General features: G+C 47.4%; 1 protein-coding gene across 3 annotated transcripts in view; it reads left to right on the forward strand.

Moving 5' to 3' along the window:
• Positions 1 to 15,017, forward strand: part of woc (zinc finger protein without children) — a 51,547-nt gene that overhangs the window by 35,047 nt on the left and 1,483 nt on the right. For all 3 annotated transcript variants that reach the window (XM_077631830.1, XM_077631831.1, XM_077631832.1), the window contains 6 exons: positions 2,965 to 3,170; positions 5,607 to 5,709; positions 5,826 to 6,025; positions 7,608 to 7,830; positions 8,203 to 8,325; positions 11,924 to 12,148. In XM_077631830.1, coding sequence (XP_077487956.1) covers positions 2,965 to 3,170; positions 5,607 to 5,709; positions 5,826 to 6,025; positions 7,608 to 7,830; positions 8,203 to 8,325; positions 11,924 to 12,148 — 1,080 coding nt within the window. The remainder of the gene's footprint in view (positions 1 to 2,964; positions 3,171 to 5,606; positions 5,710 to 5,825; positions 6,026 to 7,607; positions 7,831 to 8,202; positions 8,326 to 11,923; positions 12,149 to 15,017) is intronic.

Genomic DNA, 15,017 nt, shown 5'->3' on the forward strand with positions numbered 1-15,017 from the left:
AATCTGATTTTGTAAAAGAAAAAAAAAACACTTTGCCAAAAAAACCGGTCTTTAAAAATCACGAACTGCTCTGTTTTCATCTTCTGTTTGCACGCAATTATATTCAAGCTAGAGTCAAGCTTTTGTCATGTCCGCACCACCTCCACGTCACCAATACCTTGACTATGATATGGCCGCGGGTCGTGCTGTGAACGCGCCACCATGCTCGCCTCGCGCAAATTAAGAACGGTGTTTGCTGGGACAACAGCTGTCACAAACATTGTGGTTGCAACGAGAGGGAAACACGACTGGAAGAAACGAGATGAAGCTAGCAGCTGCGGCTGCATGTTGTCCCCCGATCTTCCCCACACCACGTGTGGCGAAGCCACTCCAGGCAGTTCTGCTCTCCCATTTTCAGCACGATTGTGCACTCCTCTTTTGCAAGCCACCCCGACGACAACGAAGGGCGTGGCCTTAGCTCGAACGACAGCAGTGAGGATTCAAGCCAGTCGGTCCGATTGTCTGCATTCAAATCCTAGATGGCACCTTTCATGGCAACAAAGGGCCGCTTATGTGCAACGGCGATGTCCTCTCTTGTATATCATTGGTCGAAAAGCGATCTCCACAGCTCTGCTGGTGTCTATTGGGGTCCGGAAAATCGAACTTCTGACTCCAAGTATATTTTCATAACATTTTAGAGCCGCTTTATTTGTACTACGGTTGCCCAAAAATTTGGTTAATTCGAACTTTTTGTCTTGCTCCAACACTTGCGGCAAACGAAAAAGCGGCGCCGCTCTCATCGATTAACTTGTACGCGCTCCGCAGTGTAGCCGCGTCAAGATCCTATTGGCACTCCAACCAATCGCGCCCCATTGCCACGCAGTTTCGTTTTCTCAGCTTCGCTACCAGCCCCCGACGATAGAAGCTGTCAGCCGCGCGCCACTTTGGATCTTGGTGCGCTGCTGGTCTTTTTCCTTTTTATAAAGCGTTGCGCTGTTCTGGTGCAAATGTGCGTTCCCCTAGCTTCCATCCACATGATTCTTCCCGTGAACCAAAAATGCGCTGCTCTATGAGCTGCTCATTGTTGTGTGTGGTGAAACCTCCTACACGAATGCGGCAGCATGTGAGGAAGCTCCACCGCTACCACATTGCACCTGTGGAGGAGGCTGCGGAAGATCTGGAGTAGTTCTGCTTTGATATTCCAGACAGTTGGGACAGCATGACATAAGTGTGAAGAATCGTTTTGCCACACTATTCTCACTCAGAAACAGGTGACATTGCTTATTTTTTTTATCAACTGAATTTTCTCCTTTGAGTAGGCTTTTTGGAAGTTTTTTGTAGCCATTTCGATGGTTTGACCTTCGAATAATTTGGACTTTTTTTTTTCCAATCTCTTGAGGTCCCAATGGTTTTTACTGTATTGGGGGACGAGTGCATCATTGATAACCTTTTTGAGCCGCACAACCAGCTGGAAACTCCTGGTTGTGTAAACATGTCAGTGTCTTTTGTCGATATTTTGTATTGTTCCTGAAGTTTTTAGCTTTGTATGCATAAAGAAATAGTTCCGAAATACCCTTTGCGTGATACATCTCCACAAAGCAAACCACATTCAGTCTTGAATCACATAAGATGCACTTCTGATTATTCAAAATTCCGATAAGTCAGGCAAAAGTCTCTGGTCCATTGAAGTTCGAATTAATGAGAGTCTACTCATGTTCCTATGAGGTGCCTGATGGTTCCTTACTAAAGTCCGAAATATCATGCAAGTCTGAATTATTGGAGTCAGAAAAATCTGTCAGCTACTGCATTTGTGAACTCCACGTTAGGAAGGTGCTACGGTGGTTGACCTTGACAAACAAACTCGTTACGCCATCTGTCAATTAACTAGTGTTGGGTTGAAATTCAGCCGAACCATGGGAAGGTTTCATGACGATAAAACATGAACCGCCATAAGAGGAACGCCCACTGTCGCAACAAGCGAGTGCAGTTGACGCAACGTAGCTTGCTCCAGTGCGGTCGGCGCCTCTCCATGTCAAATGTGGCAGTCTCCGCGGCTTTCTCTTTTGTAATGTCACATCAAGTGGTACAACAACAGTCCATTTCCACAACGAGCACAGCATAAACGGACGTAGCAAAAACGACACAGGGTGAACCGTGCGCACCCATCACCACCGCTCGGTTTCTCACGTGATTTCGGTGCCGACAACAGATGGCCGGTGGGAGTGCAGACATTGGATAGCGCTGACAATGTGAGACGAAGAGTTTGTTTCCAGGGAAAGTGGCAGTCTGTCATGCAGTGGAGACTGTGGCGGCGGTTGCTGCTGTCACGTTATCAACGTGGTTGCAAAATGTTTCTCCATGTTTATGACTTCAAGTAACAGGGGCTCGCTGTGAACATTTGCTTGGTGATTTCATCTACATTTATTTTTGTTTGTGGTTTCCATTCTGCGGAGCTCATTGAAGTGTTCACTGGAAAACTTCATGTGATGTAAAATTTTAAACTTTTCTCAATTTCATTATGTACAGGTTTAAACGCGCCATTTAACTTCACTTAGAGCAAGTCCTTATGTAGTATGCGATGAAATTTTATTGTTGTGAGCTTTTAAAAAATTCTGCAGCAGGGAACTTCCTAAAATGTATGCTATTGGTTTTTCCTGATGTCGAGGGATGCAGTAAGAGGAAAACAGCCACATTTGGCTCACGTGGAGTGTCATTCCTTCTGCAGTTGTGCCTGAACAAACCTTACCTCTTAAAATTTTGAAAGCACACTAAGGTAAGTTTAAGACGGCCTGTATTGATTGATTTTCCGCTTTCTAACAACATTGAGGCTAATGTATGTGATTGACCTGGTAAGATAGGCGATACAAGAACTACGTGGTGCCTGAATTGTGTCCGCAGTTCCATTCAGTGGGGTCAGCAGTGCACTGGATCTTTTTTTTTTTTTTTTTCCACCATGGTGTGATAACTACTCCTTCTACATTGCAGATACACAGGCGCAGACTGAGTCGGAGAGTGGTCCTGTGCGGCTCATACCCATTCCCGTGCCAGTCTACGTGCCAGTTCCCATGCACATGTTCTCGCATGCTGTACCGTCACCACTGCCCATACCCATTCCTGTTCCTGTGCCCATTTTTCTGCCCACAACAAGAGACACCACGGAGCAGATCATGGAGACCCTCAAAGAAATCAAAGTAAGCTTGTGCCAGCTGCTAGAGGTGCATGCAACTGTGCCACACTCTGGGGAGAACCAAGTGTTTGGAAAGTTCATGTTGTGGCATTGTGCAATATGAGTGTTGTCGGAGACAGCTGGAAGCCACTTGTATGAATGCGGCAGCAGTCCAGAGGGCAGGGCAGCTGTTCTGCCTTCTGGACTGCTGTGCCAAGCGAGAAGCGCGCATTCTTCGGTATGAGCTGAACGGCTGAAGGACAGAAGAGTGTTGCTTCACAAGAGGAAAATGGATGTTTGGTTTCTCTGTGTTATAAATTGGATGTTTTGCACTGAAAAGAATGTGCACTGACAAGGTTGTGGTTTTATTAATGACGTAATGTACCTAATAGCTAATGCTAGAAAAAGGTTGTCAATGTTTAAAGGATTCCTGCATGCCAAAGCAAATTTGCAGACTATGGGACTCACCATAGCAGAGGACTCAGAATAAACTTTGATGACCTGGAGGTTCTTGCACTTGCTCCAAAATCTCAGCGCATAAGCATTGTATTTTTGCCTCTGTTGAAGTGCAGCTGCCATGACAGGGTTTGTCGCACCCAACAGTATGAAGCCGGCGTGATGAAGGAAATGATTGATTTACTAGCTGAAGTGCTAGAACGTATGATGGCGTGCAGCCGAAAGGCGCGTGACGCCGGCACGAGGAGGGAGCTCAATTCGGCTGCACTTCGGCATCATCATCTTCGGCGGCTGGTGCTGCTCCTGCTGCATAAGGCCGCTGCTGCTACTACAGTAGGCTCCCACCCACTAGTGAAGGAGTCCGATGAAGCTGGGAGCCGGAACGATACTTTTCACTTCTGAGGAGTGGCAGGGAAAGATGGCGGAAGAGGGCAGCTGGGCGGTTGGGGCAGAGAAAGCACACATGAAGGTCCAATGGGCGGGGCGTCCTCTGTGAAGGCTGGCTTCAAGCAGTCGATTGAAATGGCTTCAGTGTGCCCATGGATGTTGACGATGAAGAACTTTGATGTTCTTTCGATTACACGGAAGAAGCCGTCGTAGGGGCGCTGAAGCGGCTTGCGGACAGAGTCTCGGCGAACAAAGACTTGCTTGCAAGTTGCTAGTTCGGATGAAACATGTGAAGATGGTCAAGACTGGCGTCGGAGATGTGGCATCCTAAGATGGTGGCAAAAATAGCAGAGCTGCGTCACGTAGTCGGTAGGGTCGGGACTTGTAGACGAATTGGGGGATTAAAAAAATTCACCAGCAAGACGCAGGGGTGAGCCGAAGACAAGTTCTGCCGGAGTGCAACGCAGATCTTGCTTCAGTGTAGCACGTAGGCTGAGCAGAACCAATGGTAGGGAGGCAGTGCGGCGATTTGGTCGGAGAGACGTGTGATCTGGGCGTGGAAGTCGTCATGGAGGCTCTGAAGGTCAACACGGGAGGGAAGAGGTGATGGCGGGGTGGGAGGCTGCGAGACTGCGCCGAGGGATATTGTGGAGTAGGAAACGTCCATGACGGAGTCTGCCAGCTCAGCGAGCTTCTCCAACGACAACCCCTGGGCGGGCACAAGCACCAGGCGAATCGACGACGCCAAGCGTTGAAGGAAAAACTCACGCAGGAAGGCTTGGTTGAAGGTGGCAGCCTTGTCGCCCAGGAGCTGCTGGAACCGCCGCAGCAACTGTGTAGGTTTGCGGTTCCCCAGTTCTTCGGAGGAGATGAGCTGCTGCAGGCGGCGACGTTCCGAGACGGCTGTTCGCTTGATGAGCTCAGCAGCTAACGTTTCAAACGGGGCAGAGGCGGGCGGCAATCTCGGGGGGTAGTGACGCAGCGACGTGATGAAACTTCTGCGCCTGGGTGGTGATGCTGCCAATAGTGAACTGACTGTTGGCCTGAACCAGCCAGAGCTGAGGATCGGCCATTGAGAACTGGGGAAGGCGAAAGCACAGCGCAGAGACGGCGCTGGAGGGTCCGTCACCGGGCATGGCGGAGGCGTTGTCGTCGGCGTTGGCCATGGTGGGAGCGGGTGTTCCAGCGGACGTCCGGACTCACCAGTTTGTCGCACCAAACAGTATGAGGCTGGCACGATGAAGGAAATGGTTGATTTAATGGCTGAAGTGCTAGAACGTACGATGGCGTGCAGCCGAACGCGTGACGCTGGCACGAGGGGGGAGCTCAATTCGGATGCACTTTGGTGTCATCATCTTCGGCGGCTGGTGCTGCTCCTGCTGCATAAGGCCGCTGCTGCTGCTACAGGTTCAAACCTGAGCACTCACATGCAGCAGTTGATAAAATAGGTAACAGTGAGAATAGTAAAAAAAAACCACCAGTTTCAAGAGGAGTTTCTAGGTTAAACGTGGCTCTTGTTATGCAATCTGCTTTATTGCGGCTAAGTTAGTAATTTCTAAGGCACGTGTGTGTGTATATGTCTGTGACATTATTTTTCGTCATTGTGATTCACTCCTAGGAACAAATAAAAAATGATGACAAGTTCGATGAAGTCCTGCTCGCCATTGCACGGTCCTTGGCAGAGTCATCTTCATCAAAGTCGCCGTCTCCTACGCATACAGGTGAGCACACAGGCACACAGGTGAGGCATGTTACGTGCCTCAAAAGCAGGTTGATTTCTACTTTTTCTTTTTAACTAGGAAGGAAAACTTCACTCAGCAGTGTTCTCTTCCTGCAGATGATTCGTCCCAAGCAGGGCCTAAAAAAAGGGCTGCATCGGAAGAAGCAGATGCCGACTTCTCGAGCAAAAGGACAAGAACATCAGATGATGAGATGGAAACGTCTGTCTGCAGCGCTGTGTCTGAGGCTGCAGTAGTCACAACTCGTGAGTCCACTGTGACTGAGAATCCAGTAGTGAGGACTCACGAGTCACTGGACGTAGGTGTCCCTTGTCAGTCTTTATCTCCCTTTTGTTCTTTAATCTCTGTGAGATTTCATTTCGCATTGCTAAAATATGATGAGTGTGCTAAAACAGTTTCACAATGCTGCATTCGTTTGACTCATTTCCTACCAGGTTGTACTCCTCAAAGGTGTACTAAAGTCTATAAATCTTTTTCTCAATGGCAGGCTTTCAGGAAAATTGTAGTTGTCAGCACTGTTGGCCTTTAGGCATGGTGTCTCTCCTCCCTCATCCTTTTTTTGGGTGGCGTCAAAAGCTTGCATTCTGTAATAGTACCACTATTTACCAGTACTTTCGATCATGCTTGTGTTTTGTAGGATCTAATTCAGTGCAGATATCTATCTTTCTAACTATGCAGCCAATTTCAGTTGCTTTATGATGTAGTAAAAAGTAATAGCGCAAACATAGACAACCACAGGGAGACGGCACACATACACAAGTGCTAACTGACAACTGACTGAGTTGTCAGGTCTGAAAGGGCGATCAGGATTTTCAATTCAGGTTGAGGTGATGTCGCTGCTACTTTTAGGCTCCGGAGACATTTCTCTGTGCTTCGAAAGGGTTCAGACTGCTTACTTGTGCACATTGTGAAAACTAAACAACAACATTTTGTTCATAAGCGTTTTTTGCTTGCCGTATTTACGCAATTGTAAAGTCAACCCCCCACTTCACATCAGAAAAAAAAAAGAAAAAACTAGGAGGACTCTTAAGCTTTGCCTTTAAGACTAGAATGCAATAGCGCTATTGGGCTGCCACCGCTTGTCAGCGGCTGCCAATCAGCAGCTGCCATTGGCAGCCGGGTGCGGCTGTCATTGCACTACCAAATGGCCTTGCAATGATTTTTACTCACAGGCTTCATTCAGGATAGACGCAGCGCTGTTAGTAGTCTTGCATGGATCATTTTTAGCGCCTTCCACTGTTACACTCTGGGATGGGCAATTTTATTTTTATTTCTTTTTCTTGCCCATCCTATTCATTGTTACACTCTGGAGGCTTGTGTTGTTTCTGGTTGTATTGTAATGCTGCCGCTGCAGTCTAGTATAGCAGCATTTCGAGCCAAAAAATGTTGCAAATTGCACAAGGAAAGTGCTTGATATTCTTCGTGCCTCAGAGCACTGAGACTCTCGTCATGCATGCTTCACAAGTGTGTTTCTATTGGGCTAGGGTCACTGCACTAATTTTCTGGGCAGTAGGCCAATTGTTGTATGATGAGTGCAGTTCGGAAGCCAACATGGCCATGATGTGTGGGCACTTTGGGAGAGAGGAAGAGGTGTCTTTTCTTTGTGGCCATTGAGAATGGAGCACACCAGTATCATTCTTCAATCTTAAAGCGCATTCAAGTTGAAGTGAGCCAGCCTTTGGTGAAAGGAACCAAAAGACACTCACTGTACGAGCCCGCTTTCCATAAGGTGTTTGATGTGGCATGCACAGGCACTCATGCTGATTGCAGCTGACAGCAGTGAAGCATGTGTGTCTCCTTGCTGTTTTGGATGACATGGTGGGTCAAGCTGGACATGACGGTTTTTTTTTTTGTTTTTTTTTCTGATTGTCCATTTGCAGCCAGCTGCAGCTGTGAACACCTGGCAGGACTGGGTCCAGAAGAAGAACTCTGCGCTGGAGAAGGGCTCCTTGTCGGGCAAGCGCCAGCTCAAGCTCTTCAAGACGAACCTGCTGAGCATGACCCCCGAGGAGCTCAACTATGCCCTGTGCCTCTTCATCAAGGAAGTGCGGCAGCTGGACGACACTCCTCCTTCCCCCTGCCACATCTACCTCCAGTGCCTTGGTGAGCGCAGTGTGATGGGTCACATCTCTGTGTTAAGCTGCCTTCATAAAGAGGAGTTCAATTTCAGTTCAGTTGAACTGGTAGGCTAGACTGTTCCGTGGAATAGAAAGTGAGCACTCATAATCCATTCAGTCTTTTCGAGATATTTATGGAGTTCTTGGACTGCAGTTTAAGTAACTCTCATCCTCACCGTGACTGCAGAGCTGCACTGAGATGTTCCAAGGAGGTAAATTTGCACTCGGTACGTACTAGTCATTGCTGCAAATGTCAGAAGAAAAAAGAGCAGATGTGGAAAAACTGCAAGAGTCTTGAGGGCAGTTTAAGTGTTCTAAGAGAAAAAAAAAAAACTGTGCCCGCCCTTTTTTTTTGCAGGGATACAGCAGTACCTCTACGAACAGGGACGCCAAGATAATATCTTTGCTGATCCGCAGTACGAAATGTTTTCCGGCTGCTTCCACAGTATCTTCAGCCAAGCCAGCAGCCCAGACAGAGAATGTGAGTAGACGTGAAAGTGGCAGAATTAATGCTGGCTTTTGTTCTGCGTTATGGAGCTAGAGTGTGACTAGGTACGTTGCAAAGAAAAAGAAATGAATTATTGCATGTACCTTGCAGAATGAAGTGATTTTAATCTGCCTTTTGTTTGTGTAAAACCTTAACTGTAACTGGTGGGAATGATCTCTGGTGGTGTTCCATTGTAAACTAGCAAACACATGGAAAAAAAATATTAATCACGACTTCATTGCTGGCACGTCCTCATGTGCTGTCAACAGATATCGTCACGGCAGCAACACTATAATTAACTTGACAAAAAATGACTGTCCGAATTAGCTTGGTTATGCCACATGTGAATTAGGTGTGCTAGCATTCCGGTTTTCATTCTCATTGGTCGTTCTCTTGGTCATTCTCTGCCTTACAAGCCCTACCGGTGGCAGGTGCTGCCTCCAGTGGTGCTCTTGTGCGACCCCAGTTGCTCTTCCCGTGCAATCTCTCGCTGCTGATCATTAATTGAACTGGCACCTGTCATGGTGGCAGTTTGCTCACAATCCGGTGGACATCACAAGGTGACTTGAACTAGGTGGCTACCATGGAAGATGGAGGACCAATCAGCCAGTGCCAATCAGCTTTCATGATTAATGTGCCAAGCCAGCAGCCTTAGCTCTTCAATCAAGGAAAAGACACAATGCTAATTCATTGTCATCGCATAATGATAAGTGACCCTTTAGTTTTAGTTCTTCGCTATCTCTTTTTTGGGGTATTTTTCACTGTCTACTGGCATTAAATATGCAGTTGACAATGAGCTTCTGCTGTTTTTTCTATGGTGGGCATTTCCTTCCTAGCTGCACTATGGTAGCCGTCTTGAATGATGCTCTATCGGTGTTGTCTGCTCTACTCACGAGAGTGTTTTGTATGTTATGGCTCTTGCGTTATGCTGTGAACACAAGCGAAATGCAAATTACCGTATTTACTCGAATCTAGGCCGGCCACGATTCTAAGCCGAGACCCGAAAGTTGAAGGCCACAGAAAAAAAAAAACTTACCTCGATTGTAGGCCGGCCGAAAAAACAACACTGTTTATACCTCATTATCACAATTATTTTTATGACGCGACACGACTGTTCTTACGTCGCCGCGCACGTGAAAGTGCGTGGCGCGAAACGACTGCACCATGTGTCTGCGCATAGGCGACTTGGTGTAGAGAGAGGAACTCGAGTGAGACACAGCGGGAAGCATCGTGCCTGCATGCTCTGCCGAAGCGTGATTGATGGCCCCGAGAGGGACCGTTGAAAAAAAAAAGCTGCCAAAGGAGCTTTGAGAGAAGAGGAGGAGGAGAGGCAGCGTTGGGCGAGGAGACATATGCAACGCCAGCCCGGGATCAGCCCCCGCTCATTCGTCATCATCATCGCTGACTTCTTTATCGCTGGCCTCCTCGAACAGTGCACTATCTTCACTGCCATCAAGTGCATTAGAGATGCAGCACTTGCGGAATGAGCGTGCAACCAAGCTTTCTGGGATGTCATCCCAGGCTGCAGCTATCCAAGTGGCTACAACTCCCAGTGAGGCGCGCTTTATTCGGCCTGTTGGTGTAAGCTCGCGCCGCTCTTCACTAAGCCAGTCCACGTAGTACTTGCGCAGCCGATCGTTGAAAGGCTTATTGAGGCACACATCAAGAGGCTGCAGCTGGCCTGTCATGCCGCCGGGTATGATGGCGACGTCGGTACCGGCTTCGGAAAGCGCAGCTTTTACGCCGTCAGTGAGGTGTCCACGGTAAGAGTCCAGGACGAGGAGGGAACGTTTGGCCAAGAGGGCCCCTGGACGCCGCTGCCAAACCATTCTGATCCACTGCTCAACCATATCGCTCGCCATCCATCCATTTTCGTTGGCGCGGACGATCACATTTCTTGGAAACACTTCCCGAGCTGGTAGAGTCTTCCTCTTAAAAATTATATACGCCGGCAGCTTGTGGCCATCCGCCGTGCAGGCCAGCATTACAGTCATGCGCTGCTTTTCGTATCCGGCCGAGCGCACTTTCACTTCCTTGGCACCTTTTTCGTTCACGGTGCACGCCACTGGCATGTCAAACCATACCGGCGTCTGGTCAGCGTTTCCCATTTGTCCTACGGCGTAGCCGTGCTCCATCCTCTTCCTTATTACGAATCGCTGAAATGAGATCAGCTTCTCTTCGAAGTCGCCTGGCAGCTTTTGACAAATGGACGTGCGACGTCGGAGGCTGAAGCCAAAGCGCTTCATGAACTTCTGCAACCAGCCCCGGCTGGCTTTGAACAGTTCCCGGGGGACGCCTCGCTCTCTCGCCAGCTCTCTTGCTTTGGCTTGCAGCACTTCCGTGGTCACTGGAAGTGCCGCTGACCTCTGCGTCCCCACAAACTCGGCCAGAGCTACCTCCACTTCTGGATGGCGGCCTTTCTTGGGGCCCGTGAAAGCCGTTCTCGTTGCCGCGCAAGCAAAAATTTCGTTACGCTGCCCCCTCCAACGGCGAACATTCTTCTCATCCACGCCGAAGTCCCGCCCGGCTTGAAGATTTGACGACTGCTCTGCAGCGACTATAACTTTCCGCTTGAAGGCGGCACTATAATGGCACCGCCTGTTTGGTGCCATGGTGTTGGTGATAAAAACTACGCACGAAAACTTCACTGCTGCGAATGTGCTCACGCCACCGCACGAGAACAGAACAAGGCCAAAATGGCAGCCAGTGCTCATGTGTGCTTTGATCAGTATCGGCTACGGATAGCAACGGCTACGTATAGCAACGGCTACAGTGCTGTCTTTCGTTGGCGTTTTGTGGGGGCGCCACCTGCGTGCTACATTTATTCATATTTTACGAATACGAAACCTCGAAACGAAATCCTCGAATCTAAGCCGACATAAGAGTTCTACATCTCGTTTTTTTGAAAAAACTATCGGCCTAGATTCGAATAAATACGGTATGTAGCACACTGGCACTCGACTTATGTATAGGTGGCGCGTTAGGATGCCTATTCGTATCTGGGGCTGTTGGATTTTATATCTTCAATGTGCAACTGAGATACCATGACATGTGTGCTAGCATACTTTAACTCATACCTTGCAGCCTATATGTGCTTGAGGCGTAAAAAGAGCATGTTTGGGATGCTCCTGCAGCTCTCGGTTCAGGGCTGCGTTTTCGTTCCACTATTTTGGAGCATGAATGTCACATTGTGGACAACTCGAAACTGCAAGAAAAGGTGGTACAGCTTAGTAGTACAAGCAGGTATCCCTTTTTCTGTTAAAATTTCCTGAATGCCCACATAACCTAGCCAACTCTTGATAATTTAAACTGAAAAGGCCGTGAAAATTTATTCAAATTATGCAAAGTTCAAATCAGCTGGAGTCTTTTTAATGCACTTGATATTCACGGGACCAAGAGACAAATTGAATAAACTGTCTCTTTGAGTGGAGTCAGTTCGAATTAAGAGTCTACTGTAGTTGGCCTTGTCAACGGGGCAACTCCTTTGTCTTGCTGAAACAAAAGAAGCATTGTGAAGTGCTGTGCCTGCTCAGATGTGAAGTTTTTGGAGAGGATGGCCACACCACTTTGCATCTCCTGTTGGCTCATGCAGTGCAGGAGCATATCCGGGAGGAAGTGTTGTGGCAGGCCAGACAATTCGGGGACCACTCGCCGCTGGTGCTGCTCAACACTCTCATGTACTTCAACGTCAAGTATTTCCGGTTACATACGGTGGAGCAGCACCTCCAGCTGTCCCTGGCCGACGTCACCGAGCAGGAGGAGAAAGGTCCCGAGGGACAGCCACTCAAAATACTCAGGTCCACAGCAGGGCATCAAGGTGAGGGTCCAGCCAATGTGTTGAGTTCCTGTCACGTGGTGCCCATAAATTGGAGAAGGGAAAGAAAACTGGAAAGGCCCTGGGATTATAGGTTGATCTTGAAAGGAGCAGGTTGGCTAATCCCAGTGAGGGGAGGTGAAGCTCTTTAAATGAGAAACGCGTGTTTTTGAAAAGGCAGGTAGATGCCATGGCCAACATTAGTGGTCAGGGTGCTGGCTTCTGCTGGTCATTTTGCAGCAGTTTAATTTCTTACTCGAGCGTCGTGCTTGCTTGAAAATCTATCCATCAAACCCACAAGATCACAGGTTCAGTTCTACACACCTGCTTTTCAACATAAGTGAGTTGCAAGAAGATATGTGTACTACTGCATATTTTTTGGGAGTATAAAAAATATAAACCCGGTTGGTAAAAATTAGAATTTGGAGCCTTCCTACATGCCTGCATGGTCTATAGAGTGCGTTTTTCTTCAGCCGTACATTTTTTAATCACAGCAGGAGCAAATAAGCTGTTACAATATTTTTTACCATGAGCAAGCACGGTGTTTAGCTAGTAGCATCCATTCAAGGCACCGTAATGCTCAGTAGCGTGTGCAGCTTGTAATATCAATTCTTGACTTGACACGACCAATACTGTGCTTTCTTGCGCAGTGAGCCAGCTTGCATAATAAACTCACCCCCGTACATTGTTCATTACAATTTGGGGAAATTATATCTAGAGTGGGAATTTTATCTCATTAATAAACGCACCTCCAAAGCTAATACCAAATTTTTTGATGAAAAAGGTAAATTAATTATGCAAGTGAATACAGTGGTAATTGGGGCTGTGGAAAATTGAATTAAATCGGTTTTCTAATTAACCGACTACAGCAAAAAAATGAGACCCAGGCAGAAAATTTCGATGTGGGAACGCGCTATCTTTCTTGAACAGACTTCGCGATTACCATTTACTGCCATGTAAAAGTCTGCCCCCAACTCAGAGCCTTTGTTGGCCAAAAAAACAAGAAAAAAAAAGTTGACTCCAAATATAAGTTGACGTACACATCCATTCTTCTCCCCCTGCTTCTTACCGCTGCACTTTGATTTGTAGTTCCCCGTGGAATGGCATTACAGCAAGCACGCAGCTAAAAGCAATAAACGGGCAACAATGTGATCATAAGCACAGCAGTATGAAGCCGATGGAGATCAAAAGCAAAAAAGTGGCGGCTCACTCAGTTTGACTTTGTTTATTTCAGTTGCAGTCACCATACGCAATATTTGAAAAATAATGGCAGCAACATTTGCCTGTTTATCTTTTTCTGAAATATTTTTTTATACTGAACAGTTATTCGCATTCGATTCATATTCTCTATTTTTAACGACGGTCTACTTGTTATAGCGGCATTCTTCGTGGCAGTAATACATGGGCAGAGCTTCACTGCAAAGCTTCACTCTTAGCTGCTCTGGTTAGCTCATTTGCTATAGCGACTGCCCAAGACAGGCAATGGTCCTGGGTTCAATCCCTGGACCAGAAAAGGGGGAAAAAAGGATCTGACAAAAGCTCTTTAAGCTAGCTGCCACAATGCCAGCCTTCTATCTTCCAACTCTAATTCCGCCCTCATTACTGTCAGAGGCAACACTGAACCATATTTTGGGGACATGCCCATGGCTTCACTCAGCTTGTTCTAGCCTCTTGTACAGCCTAGACTACCATGCAGGTCTATCGACCGGGTTCTTTATCAGATTTAATCATTCAGACACATTGCTGTTGAAATCAAGCTTGGCTGAAATTGATCCGAGGAATGGGCCTTTACCCCTATCTACTAGACCTAAAATAATTTTGGGGCCTTCTTAACGATTCCTTAATAAAGGAAATGCGATAGCATCTAGGTGTTCAGTCTCGTTGTAATTCCAATGTCATTCCTGCGATTTGTACCCTTTGCCATCACTATTTTATTTAGACAGAAACACAAAAAACCACTTCAGAGAGAGCGACATGCAGCCTCCCTGTCTGTGAGCTCCCAGCAGATGGACACTCGGCACCCCACTGCCGCACACATACCCTCGTTTCTCACCAAGAACAGCTTGGAACCAGATTTTCCAACCATTTTCACATCATGCCACATTTTCCCACCAAAACCGGTTGAAACCAGATTCTCCCGCCCTTTTCACATGACGCCACCTTTTCGCGCCAAAACTGCGAACCCACCCACCATGGCATCTTAACCCATGTCTGGTGGACCATCTGCCAAATTTTGAGGGTGGGACATCTGCTAAATTTTTAGGGGTGGGCCAAGTGGGAAATGTTGGGTTGGGCCCAGTGTCAAGTTTTTTAGAGGTGGGCCAACACCAAAATTTTTGGAGGTGAACCATGTTCACATTTTGGAGGCGGGTAATTGCCAAATTTTTGGGGTGAGACAAGTGCCAAATTTTGTGAGTGGGCCAAGTGCCAAATTTTTTGGAGCTCAGCCAACTGCCAAATTTTGGGAGTCCTTCGGCATCTCAGATTTATTGGTGCTGTCTCATTGGTAGCTATGGGTTTATGTGACCAGATGATGTCATCTCCCAGTTGACCAATCGGGGAATTTCGTTACGAGGAAGCCTGGTGGGTTTTCCATAACAAGACCCTCAAAGCTTCTCATTAAAAAATTTTATTTCGCAGTGCTAGGAGTGTGCGGGCTTATGTCCGACCATATTTACTACACTCAAGGTGATCCTCTGCCTTTTATTGAGTAGTGAGACAGGGTTTTATTGCTTGTGTACAGCTGTATTGTCCTTTTCTTTTTCGTACATGACCATATGAAATTGCTGGTTCAACCTAAAAGTGTGACGAGTCGGCCTATTTGTGCGGTCTAAGGCAGTTATGCCAGTCCCTGTCCCTGGCAGGATGCATG

This window comes from Amblyomma americanum, chromosome 7, assembly GCF_052857255.1.
Source record: "Amblyomma americanum isolate KBUSLIRL-KWMA chromosome 7, ASM5285725v1, whole genome shotgun sequence".
Classification (NCBI taxonomy): Eukaryota; Metazoa; Arthropoda; class Arachnida; order Ixodida; family Ixodidae; genus Amblyomma; species Amblyomma americanum.